This window comes from Carlito syrichta, unplaced genomic scaffold (assembly GCF_000164805.1).
Source record: "Carlito syrichta isolate Samal-C Ts95f unplaced genomic scaffold, Tarsius_syrichta-2.0.1 Scaffold135122, whole genome shotgun sequence".
Classification (NCBI taxonomy): Eukaryota; Metazoa; Chordata; class Mammalia; order Primates; family Tarsiidae; genus Carlito; species Carlito syrichta.
The window spans coordinates 191,176-210,297 of record NW_007079218.1 but is presented as its reverse complement, the minus strand read 5'-3'; the positions used below and the strand labels follow the sequence as shown (position 1 = coordinate 210,297).

Below are 19,122 nucleotides of genomic sequence, written 5' to 3'. Positions count from 1 at the left end.
GCACAGTGGCTCACACCTGCAATCCTAGTACTTTGGGAGACTGAGGCAGGAGGATCACTTGAGGCCAGAAGTTGGAAACCAACCTGAGCAGCATCACAAGACCTCATCTCAACAACAACAAAAATAAAAAAAAAATTAGCCAGGTCTGGTAGCATGCACCTACAAATCCCAGCTACTCAGGAGGCTGAGGTGGAAGGTTTGCCTGAGCCCAGGAGGTTGAGGTTGCAGTGAGTCATGATTGGGCCACTGCACTTCAGCTTGGGCAACAAAGTGAGACTCTCGTTCAAAAATTAAATAAAATAAAAATAGGAATGAATAAATAAATAATAAATTAAAAAGCAAGTAAATTGGGAGGACTCAACCCATGGCATCATCGACTCATCCTATCAGACTTATCAGTGTAAGCTCTGCCTAGTGAGCTCTATACACTAGCATGCTTGTTTTCAGAAAGAGGTGAGTGGGGGTCAGCCAAGGGCTTGTGGCTCACATCAGTGTTTTCACTATGGATCCACTTAGCCTACAGGTCCACTCCAAGGTGATGTGTGCAGGAGACCACAACACTCCTGAGCTGATGCAAGAGAGCCTGGGACAAGCTCACAGCAATGAGCAACGCAGGCATGATCCAGCCCTCAAGGAGCTCACAGTCTGCTGGGAAGACACACACCACAGCACCGCAGACAGCAAAGGCAGGCTGCAGGAATGGTCTGGGGAAAGAGCCACTCCATAAAGTCTAAGCTCCAAAGTTGGTGTGCTTGTAAGATGATGATTTTTAAAAAGAGGCCAGGCTCGGTGGCTCAGCCTGTAATCCCAGCACTTTGGGAGGCCGAGGCAAGTACATTGCCTGAGTCCGCGGATAAGTGACCAGGCAGGGCAACTTGGTGAAACCTTGTCTCTACAAGAAATAAAAAATTAGCCGGATGTGGTAGCGCGCGCTTGTAATTCGGCTACTTGGAAGGCTGAGGCAGAAGGATCGCTGGAGCCTAGCAGGCTGATGCTGGCGTGGCCGTGAGCATGCCCCGCTGCACTCCAGCCTGGGCAACGGAGTAAGACTCCAACTTAAAAAAAAAAAAAAAAAAAAAAGGTACATCATCTTTGAGCTATTAGGAGGACTAAGTAAGGCTGTGGATGTTTCATGCTGAGTAGGTAGGACTCAAGGGCATAATACATATTAGTTCCCTCGCCTTTGTTCTTTAGTAAGAGTCAGATCCACCAATTTGAATCTGTAAAACAATTTTAAGCAAATTTCCACATAAGAAGAAAAAGTCATGTGCAACATTATGGGAACCTCTTTTATAAAAACCAAGCAATTGAGTCAAAGGCCAAAGTAGTCTTTCACAAGGGTTCTCCCCTCTTCACCATTATCCTTGGCATCCATCACACGGTGCTGAAACTTCACAATACTATTGCATCCTGTCAGCACCAACACATTTGCACATTCCACATTTGGTAAGTAGTGTGTGAGCAAAGATTCAGCCACATGAATTCAAAAATGACAAATTTCTAGGCCTTATTCTAAAACCTCAAGATTATTATTCATTTATGTGATCAAGGCACCAGATATTTTCACCCTAAATTATCTATGATGTTCCAGTGTCAAGTTAATTCCAGGGCCAAGCCATATGAAAACATTCTATCTTGGTATTAATGGGACTGAAAGTTCTGTAGAGTCCCAGATGTTGATCAACGTTTCTCAGGACATACATTCTGTAATAACATTTCATCTTCTGAATAATGACTGATACATGGGTTAAAACCAATGAGGTAATGCCAGCAAGCACTTAAATCAAAGTATCACAGCAAACTGCCGTTTTGTAGGTGAGTTCTATGTTAACAGAAGAACCTGGCTATCTTGGCTCTATTTTCCATGACCTTACTTCCCTGCCATACAACAGATTACCAATGTGAAAATTCAGCATGTATGAGTTCATCTACATAATAAACACACACAAGCACTACCCCGTACTTTATGAATGAGGTGAATTCAGCAAGTGTTAAGGGGCACCGCTTGCACTTCACTCTGTGTGAGTGTTGTCAGGGGACTTGAGAGTGGCCAGCAAAGGAGAGCCTAATTACGTATATAATGTTGCCCTTGGTGCTAATCTTCTCCAGAGGACACCCTCCTGTGTCAATGCTGTGGCCCTGGGCTGGAATCACAAAATTACCTACTACCCTCCACCGTTGCTCTACACGCCCCCAGCACTTAAGCTGGGCTCCTGTGTGTACAAGTGGTCAATCAGCCTTGCATAAGACACAGCTAGCTTCTTAGTGCTCAGCTTTAAAAATGATGACTAGGTTGGTTTTTCACGGATTGTATTTTCAAATAAGCAATAAGCCAATGCTGAGGTAGTTTCTAATCCACTGAAAACTCACATATGCAACACAATTCGGGTATATGTAAAATATGGCACTTAACCTGTCAGAAACACCTGTCAAACAGCAGCATGAGGAACTTGGATCGCAGTTCCCATTACGCAGTGTAACTTCCTGTGCAACATGGGCAGGATCCTTAACCTCTCTGGGACTCACTTCTCCATACGTAACAGAAAAGGCTGGACTCTAAAAGAGCTCTTCATCCTCCACTGAGATGAAACCAAAAACAGAGGTGAGTGAACTTAGCTCTTCGAGGGCTAGGACTGGTGTGTAAGACTGGGTGGTGAACACAGTATGTCCTTGGCATCCAAGGGCTTGTCCTAAACTTTCTGTAATTTTTGGGTATTCTTCTATAATATGCCTGGGCTGAACAAAATATAATATGCTGAATTTTCCCCACCAAACCACTGATGAACCCTCCTAAGATAACTTCCAGATCAAACACTCAAAGGTCCTATTAATGACTGGCAGTTGATAGCTTCACTCTGCAAATCCCAATCACTGGATACCACCTTCTAAATAAAAACCTTGGGTATACCTAGTAGAACACTGACTCTTCAGAATTCTCCAACAACTTGGTAAAAACAGCAGGTTGAAACACGGTTCTTATTAAAGGCATAAGTTAAATGTAATACAAACATGATAGACCAGACCTGGGCTCCAAGGGAAGAGCTCACACGATTTCAACAATTAACCACAGTTGCTTCTCATATTCTTTCTAGTGACTCTGGCAAGCTACTCAAATCAATTAAGTTAATGCTGGTAATTGACAAATCAACACTGGTCTATCTCCCAGATCTAAAATGTATATTCAATTTCAATCTGCTTTTGTTTTCTGTCCAATTTACAAGTAATTAGTACAAAAAAACAAGAAAAAAACTTCTTGGGGCAGAAAAACATGTAAACCAACTAAAAAATAAGCAAGCAGACAGCCTGTTGCCTAAACATAAATATTCTTGGAGGAAAGCTGAGAACACACAAACTATATATATTGTTACTTTAATTATTATTATTAACATACATGATATTTAAGGTCTCATCCAATTCTCAAAATGACTTACGTGAGTCACCTCTTAAGTTGAGCTGTGGTTGTAAAAGCAGTGATTAATTTAAAGAATATGACTTTAAAATTCTCCCACACTTAATGATAAAACAGAAAATAGTAAAAATGCCCAAATGCAGTAATTAAACCTAAAAGAATCTTTTTGATATAATTTCTCTGGGGTGAAATATGACACCATACAAAAACAAAAAGTCTTATAATTGTTCATATCTGACCCTATGTCCTTTAACCTGGTAATCCCACTTTGAGAAATGTACACTATTTGTTGGGTAAGGAAATAACACCACCATAGATTTATTTGTAGCATTAAAACCCAGGACTTATTAATTATTAACCATAACGCCCACTAAAGGAGAGTGGTAAAATACTTCATAGGCCTCCCAAACAATGAGCTATTATGCAAACAGCGGTTAAAAACAATCTTTTCAAAGAACAGTTAACAATGTAGGGGGAAAAAGGATAATTATTAATATAAATATCTATGCATGATATAAACATTTGTAAAAAATAAACTATACGAATCAGAAAATATACCAAATAATAGTAATTAAATAGTGGGACTACTAATTTTTTTTCCTTTCTGTACAATTCTTTATTTCCAAAACTCATATATTATTTTATAATCTGAAAAAAAATTGCTAAAAAAAAAAAAGAATTTAGAAAAATTTTTGCCCTCAAATGAGTATTTTAGAACAAAAGTTTACTTTGCCCTAAATCATCTAGGTACTATTTCTAACTTTCCTTCTTCTTTGACTATAAATAATCAACGTTTTTCTGCTTCTTTTGTTTTTGATGTTTAATGAACTTAAAGCTCAACTAAATCAAGCTAAAAGCTGGATTAAGACATTTAATATATAACTTTAGTCTAGCCCGTATTTAATTTTTCCTAACAGCAATCGCAAAGCACACATCCACAATAAAATATGACTAACTCTTCAGAGGTATCAGAAAGATTTCTTGTGAAGGTATGTGAAACCTTCAAAATGTGAAAAACCTCAATGGGACAAATACTTGGGACTGCATACCAAGAGCAATGATCTAAGACCCAGTTTCTCGGTCTAGCCCTCAGGAGGCTTACAGCTTGGGAGGAGGCAAAGCTTTCTATTTGGACTTAAAAGATTTTTTTTTTTTTTTTTGAGTTGGAGTCTCACTCTGTCGCCCAGACTGGAGTGCAGTGGCCACTCCTGGCCACCGCAGCCTTGACCTGCTGGGCTCCGGTGATCCTTCCACCTCAGCCTTCCAAGTAACCGGAAATACAGGCATGTGCTACCATGCCTGGCTGATTTTTTAATTTATTGTAGAGATGAGGTCTCGCTGCCCAGGTGGGTCTCGAACGCACAGGCTCAGGCAATCCACTCACCTCAGCCTCCCAAAGGCGCAGGATTACAGGCTGAGCCACCGAGCCCGGCGACTTAAAGATATTAATACAAATGTTTTTGGATCCTTTCATTGGTTAAAATATAAGCCCAAGGCAAATATAACCAAAATATGAATTAAGATCTTTAACACACCACTCCAGTACAGCTCGAACCTAACACTCCTAAGACAAAACAGTTAAGATGAACTCTTTCCTAACCTAAGAGTAAATAAAATTATCTAGTTGATAAATGAGTTTCATATAGATTAAAACATGAACTTTTTTTTTTTTTTTTTTTGAGTCGGAGTCTCACTCTGTCACCCAGACCAGAGAACAGTGGCTGCTCCCGGCCACCACAGCCTGGACCTGCTGGGCTCTGGCGATCCTTCCACCTCAGCCTTCCAAGTAGCTTGAACTACAGGCGTGTGCTACCACGCCCAGCTAATTTTTTTTGATTTATTGTAGAGATGAGGTCTCGCCAAGTTGCCCAGGCAGGTCTTGAACCCGCGGGATCAGGCAATCCACTCACCTCGGCCTCCCAAATTGCGGGATTACAGGCTGAGCCACCGAGCCCGGCTAAATATGAACATTTTAAAGGATAATTTTAAAAAGAAGGTATAGGCTGACCGGTTACAAAAGAATAATCAGAAGTTCTATAAGATAAGAGTCATGAGCTAATGGAAGAATCTCAAATTATGACTCACTGCTACATAATTTAAACTTCATCTGTAACACAGCAAGCACTAGTCAGTTGTGAAATGTTTCCAAAACTCTATTTAATAGTTTGTATATTCACTGAATTCCTTACATTTCATGTTTCTAACTATAAATGAAACTTCCAAACTCAAATCATGTTTTCAATTTAACAACACATATCAGGTTACTCTAAGGTATGTGGACTAGGTCTAAAGGGGAGTAATGTACACTGGAGCCACACAACATAACTAAATAAAACTCAGTGTGTTTAGCGGGAAAGGGGAGCAATCAGTCCATGCTATCCACAAGAACTAGTTTCAAGAATCTGTGACAAACAAACATACACAAACGTAAAAGAGAATTAAAAATTTCAAAAGGAATCCGAAGACATTCTGGAAACTTATTTTGTAAAAGCGCAGTCCTCTCATAGTCTCCTGAGACGTGTCAACTTTATATATACTTTTTCCTATTTAAAAATGTGTAGGCTGGGTGCAGTGGCTCATGCCTATAATCCTAGCATTTAGAGAGGCTAAGTGAGAGGATTGTCTGAGCCCACAGGTTCGAGACCAGCCTGGGCAACTTGGAGAGACCTCATCTCTACAATAAATCAAAAACTAGCCAGGCGTGGTGGCACCTGCCTGTAGTTCTAGCTACTTGGAAGGCTGAGGCCGAAGGATGACCTGAGTACCTAGCAGGTCGAGGTTGCGGTGGCTGTGAGCGTCCCACTGCACTCTAGCCTGGGCGACAGAGTGAGACTCCAATTCAAAAAAACAAAAAACTGTGTTGGAGGCCAGGCATGGTGGTTCATGCCTGTAATCCCAGCACTTTGGAAGGCTGAGAAAAGAGGACTGCCTGAGCCCAGGGGTTAGAGATCGGGGTGAAAAACATAGTATGACCTCGTTTTTATAAAAAAATCAGTGAAGCTGGGCTTGGTGGCTCAGCCTGTAATCCCGGGCTTTGGGAGGCTGAGGTGAGTAGATTGCCTGAGCCCACGGGTTCGAGACCCACCTGGAACTTGGCGAGACCTCATCTCTACAATAAATAAAAAAATCAGCCAGGCATGGTAGCGCAGCCTGTAGTTCCAGCTACTCGGAAGGCTGAAGTGGAAGGATTGCTGGAGCCCAGCAGGTCGAGGCTGTAGTGGCCAGGAGTGGCCACTGCACTCCAGTCTGGGCGACAGAGTGAGACTCCAACTCAAAAAAAAAAAAAAAAAAAAAAAAAATCAGCGAGATTTGACAGCAAGTGCCTATCGTTCCAGCTACTTGGGAGGCTAAGGCAGAAGGATCCCGTGAGTCCAGTAAGTGCAAGCTGCAATAAGCTGTGATCATGCCACTGCCTGGGTGACAGAGACCTCGACTCAAAAAAAAGTACTGGAATGAAGATAGAATTGGTATATGTTACAATGAACCAGAGTTAATACTTTGCAAAGATACACAGCAATTTCTGTAAGACTCACACTCTCCTCATATTTTAATTTTTCAATTTCAGGCAATCTGCATGCTCAATTTCAGTTGCTGATTTTAGGATATAAGTTTCCAATCCAGATTTCACTAAGACGGTTAAAAATAAATGTGCTGCTGGGGCTGCTGCCAGTGTGTATGCATCAGTAAATATCAACACAAGATTACAGAATATATGTGAAGTGTGTGCTGAAATTTCAAGCAAACCCTATTCCTCAACTCACAGCCATTCTCTCCAACTTTATTTAGGTAGTCATTTACCTTGGCAGCCACTTGGACAGACCTATATTGGGATATCATACTTCTGTAAGTACACAGGAAGTCCAACATTCAATTGATTTTTAAGACAGTTAAGTCCAGCAAATACTTTTTTTTTTTTTTGAGTTGGAGCCTCTCTCTCACCCAGACTGGAGTGCAGTGGCCACTCCCGGCCACCACAGCCTCGACCTGCTGGGCTCTGGCAATCCTTCCGCCTCAGCCTTCTAAGTAGCTGGAATTATAGGCATGTACTACCATGCCCGGCTGATTTTTTGATTTAGTGTAGAGATGAGGTCTCGCCAAGTTGTCCAGGCGGGTCTCAAACCCGCAGGCTCAGGCAAGCCACTCACCTCAGCCTCCCAAAGGCATGGGATTACAGGCTGAGCCACCGAGCCTGGCTGCAAATACTTACTAAGCACCTACTATGAGCAAACCTCCATGCTTGGCACCCACACACATCAATGTAAGTCAGTAAGAGACAGAGCCTTAAAATTCAATGTGAGCAACAGGAGGTGGGGGAAGGAGTGCAGAGGGAACCCAAACCATCGCCCTGACCTGAGACACACCAAGTGCCATGAGAAGGTCATTGACAAGACTCTGGTGGCATTCAGACGAGGGAGATTCCCATCTGCTTGGACACATGGGATATGTTAAATGGAAGAAGTAACTGTGAGATAAAGTTCAAAACATTGAACTAATCGCAAGCTAAACTCATTTCACAAAAATAGGCAAAATTAAATTCAGCCAGAAAAGCTCACTGCCTGTGAGAGGATTATCAGTCACATTGTCCATGTTCCTCCTGACTTACTTTTTTGTGTGGCTCATTCATTTACTAAATAGGACTGTGACATGTGCTTCATGCAAGTGTCTGATCGCTCTAGGAGTGACACGAAACCCTGAAATCACCTTCAAAAGAAACTCATGAAGAAAACTTTGTTCCTGAAATGGCTGGGAAAAGCTCTGCAAGAAGCCCACACAGCCAGATCACTTCTCAAACCTGAAAAAAAGACATCAGTTCATCCAAGGCTGAGTTCTTCGGCTCTGCCTGAGAAGAGGCCTTCTTCAGTAGCCAAGAAAGGGCAGGAACTAATCAGGTCTCACTCTGGAACACTTAGCTTCCAGCAGACATGGAATGGCTTTTTTGATATCCTCTGTAGGAGTCAGTATAATTAGTATATATTATGTGCTAAATACTTATTTTAAAAGTTGAATTAAAAACCTAGTCACCAAAGTAGTTGCCATGGATTGAAGGTTTGCTTTTACACATAATCCAAAATGTGGTCTCACCAGAAACTAGTAAGCCTCTTTATGCCACCACTATGGAATTTCAAATGTGAGATTACAGGGAGGAAGCATATTTTCAAATGCCTTCATATCCTTCCTGGGCCTCACAGACATGTCTAGACTAAGAAGTAGGAAGAGCATGCTCAGTCTTTCCACTAGGGTGGCTACCAAGTAAAGGACACAGCTCACTAGCCACCTGAGGAGTTCCTGGGTGGCTTTCCTGCCAGTCTCTGTCTCCAAAGAGATTTCCACACTTGAATCTCAACTTTTCCCTAACCACCCACTTCTAGTCTTCCTATCCCTGTCCAAAAGGTTCCTGCAGTTTTTTTTTTTATCTTAGGCCACTGACACCAAGGCTACCACCATCTTTTCACAGTTGTGGAGCAGAAAGGGAAAGGAATCTTGGTAGTATGGCAAATTAGTAGTATAACAAATCAGCATCTTATCTGTAACCCACAAAAATGGCTGCCATCAACTAGCACAGAGGATGCAGAATTGCCACTACAGCTATTCTAGAATGGGTCTGAAGCTGAATGAGCAGGTAAACAGTATGACAAGTAGAAAGGCCAAGTTCCAAATGCTGGAGCATTTGCTCAGTCTAGAGTTAACTAACACAGAAGACAGATGGGCTTGCCTTTATGTTTAGGAAAAGCACACATATAATATTTAAACCACCATAATTTCTGGATCAACTTCTTTATTTGACCTGATCCCCTTACACATGCCAGTGTTAGAGCACCAGCTGAGAATTCCAAGACATGCCAAGCACTGTAAGAGACAGATGCCTTGGAAAGGCTCCTATAAAGACCCTTAGAGGTCTAATTATTAACTACCACATATTTGTAAACACAGAAGCTTAAGTCTTCATGAGGTATATGGCTTAACTGAAATGAGAAATGAAATGAGGCCTTGCCAAATGAAATGAGGCCTTGCCATATCTATAATCTTCAAAGATAGTGTTTCAAAAATGACAATTCTTTGACTAAATCAGAGAAGGCGAACTAGAAAGCTAAAAGGAATCCACTTGTACAATGTTTCTGATAAAACATCAGAATAGGTAGTCATGCCAATGTCACAATACACACACAATCGCCAAAGCATAAAACAAATGAAAACATGAGCACACATACATGTACCCATGCTATAGAGAAGCAACACATTTACATCCACCAGAAACATACAACTCTGCCTTGAAGCAAAAGCCGTAATCAAGTTATAAATTGCTCTCCCATTACTATGAGCACAGTCACTTAATCAAATGTTGAACTCTAACAAAATATAATTCATGTGCTCGGATTTTAAAAATTCTTTCTTCAGAGGAAAAATGAACAAGGCTTGCATCTCTGTGGGTTTCTGGTTTTCTAAAAATAAAAGCTATGTATCGTAACATAGGCTAAAAAAAAATGGTCTGTACTCTTTAGAAATGTGGAAAACATGAAAATGTATTCCTTAGCAATCCTATCATCCCCTCCTAGTGAATGTTCTCTAAACTATGTGACCCTCTGCTTTATGGCTGACCCAAGTCAAGCACTCATTAAACACATGCAGCTATGTAGTAGGGACAGGTGAACCAGGATGTGTTTAACAATTCCCAGATAGTAGCACGAAGGCCAACCCTGGAAACCAGACAGAGAGAAGGAATAATTGGTTATAAACAGGGTAGCAATTCACAGATTTCATCAACCCCAAGAAATAATGAAGGCTTAAAATTCTTTTTATTTTTAAAGACAAAAGCATGGTGACACTGATAAGGGCTAATATACATTATGCATTTCCTCTTGTGCAGGGAGTTTAACCTTATATTCCATTGAGTTCTCATTAACAACCTTCTGAGGTAGTTACCAATACAATTCCCACTTTAGAGATGTGGAAACCAAGGCTAAGAGTTAGGTTTAAGTTATTTAATTACAATTTGTTTAGATTCACAGTGGCTTTTAAATGTCACCCACAGATCCCCTAACCAATGGAAATATACCACAGGTGCAATAGAAATTATCAAATTCCGGCAAATACCAAGAATACAGAGCCACATAACTGCCATGAAGCGACAGGGCATAAAAGGGACAGATGGGTGATCTGGGAGTATGTCTCTGTGACTAGCATTGAATCAGGTGCTACAAAAATGGCAGACATCGTGCTGTTTCTCCTACAACTCATACACGTGCTTCTCTGGCTAAGTTTCTCACCTATAAAATGAAGCACTTGTTTGTATACCACAGGAGGTTGTGAAAATTAAATATGACCTGGTTCAAAGGAAAAGTACCTGGCACCAAGGAAAAGTTTCTAATCCCCCTAACAAGTCTGCACAGACAGGCAATATTCTTCAATAATTCAGAAAGAAAATACCACGATAGCATAAATAAGGAAAAATTTCAAGGAGATGATGGGATTTGCACTTAGCTTTGAATATGCTTAGGAATCTGCACTGCTAAGGTGGGATGGCTCACAGCAGCCCTTATGAAAGAGAGGCTGTGGAATGACCAAGTAACACTTACATAAGAGCATTCTTCCAGACGATCCTGGGCAAGGGGGTCTAGAATTAGATTTCTTCTTCCTTTTCACCATAAGTACCACGTATCTATCCTCTATTAGTTTCTCATATTTCAGGAGTACAGATATTTCCAACCATCATCCACTCCCAGTGCTGCCCTGAGTGCCATGATAAGGGCTGTTGCTGACAGAGGGCCTGCAGAACACATTCACAGAAGATGCCAACAAGACCCGGCCCACAGGTTCCTACTTTACTGTATGCAGTTTATCAGCTACCTTCTTATCCTCTATTTCCTTTCATAGCAGCAAGCAGATGATTTAATTAGTTATTCTTGACTACACTAGTTATTTCTGAAATCATGGTAGTTCACAGAAATTCAGTTAAGCAGCAACTCAAGAGTTACTTTTCAAGAGTAGGTACATCCACCATCATTTGGCTAAAAGAACCACCAACAGGCAAGTGCCTTAAAAGGTATCATGTAGCCGGGCTCAGTGGCTCAGCCTGTAATCTGCACTTTGGGAGGCTGAGGTGAGTGGATTGCCTGAGCCCGCAGGTTCGAGACCCGCCTGGGCAATTGGCAAGACCTCATCTCCACAATAAATTTTAAAAAATTAGCCGGGTGTGGTGGTGTGCTCCTGTAGTTCCAGCTACTTGGAAGGCTGAGGTGGAAGGATCGCCGGAGCCTAGCAGGTCAAGGCTGTGGAGGCCGGGAGCGGTCACTGTACTCCAGTCTGGGCGAGAGTAAGACTCCAACTCAAAAAAAAAGGTATCATGTTTAGCCAGCATTCTACCAACATAAGTTATTGTTTAACACAGAAAAAGAAATGGGGGAAAGAGGGGAACTGCTATTCTGCAACCTGCAAAAATGTGAAATTCATATTATTTCTAAAAACTAAACCTATTCTTGAATTTTAAATAATAATTAGTCAACAATAAAAGATAAAGCAAAGTCAGTAAAAAAGGAAAACATTTTTTAAAAGGTAAAAAATTATAAATGTATATATAGCAAGTGTCTAAAAAGTTAGAAGTCAGGTAAAAGTCAGCATCAAACTACTTTTGCTGTCTATTAGAAAATCAGTTAGGAGTTCCTACAGAAAATATATGACCCCAAACATAATGGCCCTACCATGTAATGTAGCATGCCTTTTCATGTTTATACTTGAAGAAAATTCAATACTCAATCCACCTCTGGGACTCAGCCTCATGCTCCTTTATTCCCTATAAAAGTATTGCCAGCTACAGCTAGTACTCACTGGAGCACAATGTTCCTCTAAACTCAGAGCACCCTAAGGTAGCCACTGTCTGGTGCTCTAGCACAGTGCTCCTGCTTAGAAAGCCAGTATGAAAGCTCAGAGGAGAAAGACTTCTCCTCTGACTCAGGGGGAGTTCTAAAGTCTGCATCTAGAAATCTAGAAAAGGGTGGAGACGTGTTTTTTTAAATCCATTAGAGCAAATTCAGATCACGCATGCTGAATTTGCTCCTTAATTTATAAGTGACATATATCATTTTCTGGGTATTAAAAGTTTCCAGTCATGGCTATTAAATTGGAGAATTTTGAAATGAACTCTACCCAGGTAACAAATGTGAAAATAAAATAATTATGAATAATTTCTTATAAAGCAGAATTAGGCTCATTCTTCCTTTTAGCTCATGTGTAAGACTCCACAAAACAGTCTGACATCCATGGAGAACCACTCAATGAGTTACCTGTGGGGTTGCTACAGTCATCCTCTGTGTGCAGGCAACAACCAGTACCTAGACACCATTTATCAATGACCTGTGACTGGCTTCAGTAGCACAGACAGATTGGTCACCAAGTAAAACCCTGTGGGTAGAAAACCTGCTCTGGGCATGTTTAGGTTTTTATGTTCCTCTTCCCCTGTCATATTAGCTATAATAACTTGCCATCAACACATTAAGCCTTCTTTAAGCATCTGTAATTTAGTTTAGTGAATGTCTTTAAAATGCATTCTATTTCTACAACAATTTAAAATATGACCCTGACATTATTCTTCTCACTCCCATGAATAAAGGTGTCCTCTTTATTCAAAAACAACTACTTGCCACAAAAATTGTTCTCTTGTGTCCTGTTTTCCAAAAATATAACTATTAACAGACCAGAACATGAGCCTGGGCAAAGGGAACTTGCTCAGTTTTTACTAAGACAAAACTTAAACTATAAACCTTCATTTAACATGGATTTTTATACTGTTTCAAGTCTCAAAAGAGAACACTACAATCCCCAAAGACTAAATCACTTGTCTCTTTTAAGAGTTATCAGAATAGTATTATGCTGAAAGTGACAGTCTGGCTCTGTTCTGTTTGTTAATGCTGCACAGAATTGCTGGCCAACTGCAACTGGCTGTAAGTCCTTATCGCAAATAAAACTATTTTTGTGCCATTTCTACTTTTCACTTAAACGTCACCAGCTTTTCAAGACTCAAGACCTGTCAAGTGTTCTGTAGCCAAGACTCTGCCTGTCAGAAAGGTCAGCATCCAGTACCTTCCAGTTGGGTCCCAAGGGGCCTCTCTTGGTCTTGACTGACTGGAATAATGCAGGGTCTTCATCAGCTTTGTAGTCCTGCAAAGCAAAACAAAGTCAGAAGCAGAGAAGAAAACCAGAGAATATTTTTAACCTTGCCAGAACAGCTCTTTGCAGCTACCAAAACATATAACAGAAACCAATTAGACTTACTGTACTTTTGCATAAAACTAGGAAAATGCTTCCATACGACATTAAGTTTTCAGTTTGGTTTCCTCTGCTTTAAACTTTTACCTTAGGCAAAACGACTACATAATAAGAACCGATCAAAGTCTTGACTAGCAATCCATTATTACTGGTTACTGGACAGGACACTATTGCCAAGAACAGATCTCTCAACATTTTTCAATAGTTTCAGCATTTTGATATAAGGATAAAACATATCCATCTCATTTTGACACCACCTTTGGATAATGACACTGGACTCTTAACACCTCCTAAAGAGCAACTACTGTGACTGAGAACACAAATTAGAACTACTGGTTCTGAGGCATTCCCTCAATCTCTTCCAGAGTTGGGTCTGTGGTAGTTACCTCAATTTCCTGACCAGCCTCTCCAGGGGTTTCCCTGTCCACAGAGAGCCAAGGGGTACACAAACTTTGGCTTACTCATGGACGAGGGAGTGTACTCATATCAGAACCTCACTGTCAAAGGAAGCAAGGGAGGGGCATCATAAGACTGCCTTGGTTACATATTATAGGAGAAAGACTCTAGAGTTTAGGTTTTATTCAAAGTTCTAACGTGTGTAAATTATGTTTCCCTTAACATCCTCTTTCTGACAAAATGGGGGAAATGTAAACAGTAAATCTTTTAAAACCTATCTGCTTTGTAGACGAGACCTCATCTCTATAATAAATCAAAAATTTAGCCGGGCGTGGTAGTGCGCGCCTGTAATTCCGGCTACTCGGAAGGCTGAGGTGGAAGGATCGCCGGAGCCCAGCAGGTCGAGGCTGTGGTGGCCGGGAGCGGCCACTGCACTCCAGTCTGGGCGACAGAGTGAGACTACAACTCAAAGCAAAAACAAAAAAAAATTCATTGCAACTGCACACATACATATGTAATACAATCTACAGATTAAACCAAATTACTTTTGAAAAGCTAAAGTCCAGGTTTTAAAAACATAAGAGAGAGTTGCAATGGTAGCTGAGCAGAGATCGGCTGGTCAGTTTAAAATGTTGCAAAAAAGGGCTGGGGGTGGTGGCTCACGCCTGTAATCCCAACACTTTGAGAGGCCAAGTCGGGAGAATTGCTTGTGCCCAAGAATTCAGGACAAACCTGGGCAGCATAGTAAGATTTTGGCTCTATAAAAAACAACAACAACAACAAAACACAAAAATTAGCCAAGCATGGTGCCTTGTGCCTGTAGACCCAGTTACTCTGGAGGCTGAGGCAGAAGGACTGCCTGAACTCAGGAGGCCGAGGCTGCAGTGAGCTGGGATTGCACCACTGCACTCCAGGCTGAGGAAGAGAGTGAGACCTTGCCTCAAAAATAAATAAATAAGGAAAAATAATAAAACAAAATACTGGAGGGAGGAAGGGTGGAGGGAGAGAGAGAGAGTGGGGAAAGAAAGGGAGAGGGAGAAGGAGAGAACATGTATGTGCCCCTTCAACTTCTCAAGCAGACTTTCTGCCCCTGGGGGTCCTTCACAGAATTCTTTGGGAAAAACGCCCAGACAAATCAGATACGAAACCCTGGATAAAAAAAAAAAAAATCACTGCTCTGGAGTTAAGGGCAGTACAAGCACAAAGCAAAATTTGAACATGCTCGAAAGCATAATACAAACTTTCCACAAACCAAAGGAAACATGTGAAGCAGCAGCCACTCAAGACTCAACAGGTACCTGGTTAATGCATACGGCATGTAATTCCCAAAGAGAAAGTTACAAATTCGTTACATGAAGAAAGATACGGGGTTCAGGGAGAAGATAGAAGAAAACTGGGTACATATGTGACCCTGTACTTGAATCCTCTAAAGGGTGCCTAAGAAGCTATGAAAAGGCCCGATGCTGGGCTACTATAAATAAAAAGCAAACTTAGTGGGCTATGTGGGGTCCACATGCTTTAACATATGCATGTGGTACAACCACAGGCATCAGCACGACCCAGGAACCGAGAGCTGGGATACGCCTTCTGCGAGACCCGGACAAGCGAAGTTCTATCATGTGTCCGGCCACACCAGCAGAAAGCTCAATTCCTGTCAGCCAGGGTGAATTCTTAAATCCCAACTTTGAACCACACCCTAAAAATTAACTACTTCTGACTGACTAAAAACCAAATGTATAGGTAGGTGGTCTTAAGGCCTGGGTTCAAAATGAGAAATAAGCTACTCTGCCAACATAGATAAACCTGTAACTCCATAAAACATTTTCTTCCAGATGAGAGGCTTAGAAGTAAAGCCCAAAGGCAAACCCGCTTTTCTCCAAAAGTGAAAATATCCTATCAAACACCCACTTTCAGCATTGTTTCCCTCAATCAGAATCTACTCATTAAACAGTCACCATAGAGAAGGTAGCACACAAGATTTAAGGGGCATCCACAGAGGCAGAGGGGTAAGGAGAACCAACACACAGTTCTCTCCTAAAAATTCAGCCTAGCTGAGAGGAGAGGTAAACAAAGAAGAGTAACCCCAAATCCAAGAAGTACATTTTAACTGCCAACAGAGAATGGGGGTGATTATAGTCAGAATAGAAACCAAACAAAACTGGTCAAGGAAATGCAATTGTAAAATGAATTTTAAAATGTTTAAAGTAGAAAAATATTATTGCTAAGGTATATTATGTTTAAAATATTTTAATGATTAAATTTTAGGTATCAGCATAATGCCTGGAAACATGGCGAGTATCTACCAGTTTATTCGATTTCAGGGCAAACTTCTTTCCCCTCCCTTTTTACTTGCTACTGACTAGGGTGTGGCATCATCAAGGGCATGATGCTCCAGAGTTTTTGTTTTTATGTTTGCTTGGTTTTTTAGAGTCTGAGGTATCAGGGAGTCCAGATGAGCCGAAGAGTAAATACCACATTTCCTGAATTAAAAAGGTCATAAGATTACAGGATGCTGTTATTTTTTGCACCATTAAAGAAGGGAAAGCACTCAGCAGATAAAACATACGATAAGTGGAAGACAAATCCTAATTTTGGATATATTAAAATGAAGGGAAAAAAGGAGAACGGAACCTTAGAACTCATGATATAGAGACTGCAGAACTGCTCCAAGAGAAAAAAAAATCTGCAAGATAAAGGATGCGCAAGTATCAGTAGGCTAAATTAGGAATAAAACCGATGACGGTACACAACAAGGGCAGTACATAAACCAGCATAACTTATTCTCATGTAGGGTTAAGTCAATCAAGGAGGTGACTCGCCCCAGAGGACAGGCTGAAAATGGTTATGGCACCAGTGAAGGTGACAATGTGAGTGGATGGATCAGATGGACTCCTATGACAATATCTCTCCTCCTTCCTAAGCCCAGCTCCATACCAGGCTGACAACTTCAGGGATTTTCAATGCCTATTTGACATAGATAATTAACTAGAGAAAAAGCAACAATACTTCAAAACTTCTCCACTCTGGCCCTAACTGATATATCGTTCCAAAAAGCATATTTCTGAGCCTTCATTATTGGTGCTAGTGTCTCACTTTTCTAAGCTACAAATACACAGAACCACAGAGGTGAACTGAACCTTAAAGAGTGCCCAGGCCCTCATTTCACAGATGGAGACACCACAGTCAGATAAGGAGATGGCATGGTTCACATACCCTAGCATTTCAACTCAAGCCTCCTTAGCCTCTGTCCTGGGCTCACTCTGGTACGCCACACAAGAAAATGGAAAAAAGTATCAACAAATGCCAGATAATCAAAACACATTTTACAACACCAAGAAGTTGCAGCACCAGAGGTATCTAAGTGAATTTCCCGTGAGACATGTGTGTATATAGGATATCATATATGTAGAATATATATACAAAATATATAATATGAAAGATTTATACACATATATGTATATATGAAACTAAGCCTTCCCCTCTCTGCTTTTTCCTCTTGAATACAAAGCAGTAAACACAAAAAACATTACACTGAAAACGTATCAAAACTCAGTTATTAACAATAGTACTTTAACCATGACAGATGAGAATAATGCATCTTGTCAAAACCTAGGAATTTTTGTGTTTTATGTTAGTTTGAATACATAGAATATGTAAATGTTTAATCAGTTGAATTAAGTGGCAAGATATTAAAAAGCAAGAAGCAGCTGTAGTTTTAACAACCATAGTTTTCTATCTCTACAACACAGTTAATTCTTTGAACAGTCTCTTTGCTACAATTTTATTGTTGGGTATCTAGCTTGGTCTTTCTGTATTTGAAAACTGGCCGATTTATATCCGTATCACAATGAACAAATATATTCCTTCATGTATGACAGTTTCAGCATACAGAATGCAACCTCAGCTACCAATTATAGCTGCAAATGAGCAATAGTGTGGAATGAGACAGCCTGCTGGCTTTGTTAGTATTCTGTCTCCTTTGGGATCCCATGGGGAAAGGGGAGGCTCTGATGAAGAGAAGCCCTTGGCTCATGGTTTATTGTGCTTGCCACCAGCTGCAGACTTCTCATCTCATTAGTTCTTTTAGAATACTGTGGGTGAAGACAGCTGTAGCCTACTTGAGTCTTCAGCTCCTGGGTATTCTGAAGGCTGAATTTGCTATGCACTTTCTGTAATCCTTGGGAAAAAAAGGAAGCAAATTCACTAGGCCAAGGAAATGCATTTTTTAAATGGGCTTTAAAATCATGTTTAAAAGTAGAAAAATCTTATTGCTAAGGTGCATTGTGTTTAAAATTTTTTATGATTCAATTTTAATTATCTGTAAAATGCCCAGAGGCCTGGCCAGGATAAGGGCTTAGTAAAACCATCATTATCAAGTTAGGTGTAATGTCCCTAGACACTACTTGCGCTACCAATAATGGTGCCTGAACAACAGAAAAATACAATGGTATCAATCAGCATAAGGTATATTTGGATTAGTGTAATACAACTCTATTTAATTGAAAACTCTTATTTAAGTAAAAAAAAAAGGCAAGTGAAAGTCAAGACACCCTTTGGAGAACAAAATAAAATATGGTAAATAAATGGATTACTGAGTCTCCACGCTGGAGTCACAGAATACATTCATTAAATTCTTATAAATAACTGGTTTCTGTCACTGGAATACAAAAGTTGTGCTACCTCTTGGGTGTACATCTGTTACTCACTACAGATCTCAATAGAAACCAGATTATTTTGAGGACAAAGAATATTAGTTTTATGAATCTTTGAGTGTAGTGGCTGTCCCCTAAAATGCAAGCACAAAATCTGTCCTGAGTCATCCTAATGTCCTTGAGCCCAGATTTAACTCATGATTATGAATGGAGAATTGAGGAGGAGGTGGGGGGCAGGTTGGGAGAAATTTCTTGACAGCTTGTAGGAAAACTGACATGAGCTCCAGACACCAGAAACTGCTGACAGAACCATGCATGGGTTAGAACAGGTGAGGCTAAGTGTAAACTAAGTAAAAGAGTGCCCAAATCACAAGCATTAGCAACTCCTGACACCTGTTTATGAAA

At 40.6% G+C, this 19,122-nt stretch overlaps 1 protein-coding gene across 3 annotated transcripts in view; it reads right to left on the bottom strand.

Annotated features, from left to right (window-relative positions):
* Positions 1-19,122, bottom strand: part of PITPNB (phosphatidylinositol transfer protein beta) — a 76,260-nt gene that overhangs the window by 10,474 nt on the left and 46,664 nt on the right. For all 3 annotated transcript variants that reach the window (XM_008049383.1, XM_008049384.1, XM_021708202.1), the window contains one exon: positions 13,484-13,561. In XM_008049383.1, the coding sequence (XP_008047574.1) occupies positions 13,484-13,561 (78 nt within the window). The remainder of the gene's footprint in view (positions 1-13,483; positions 13,562-19,122) is intronic.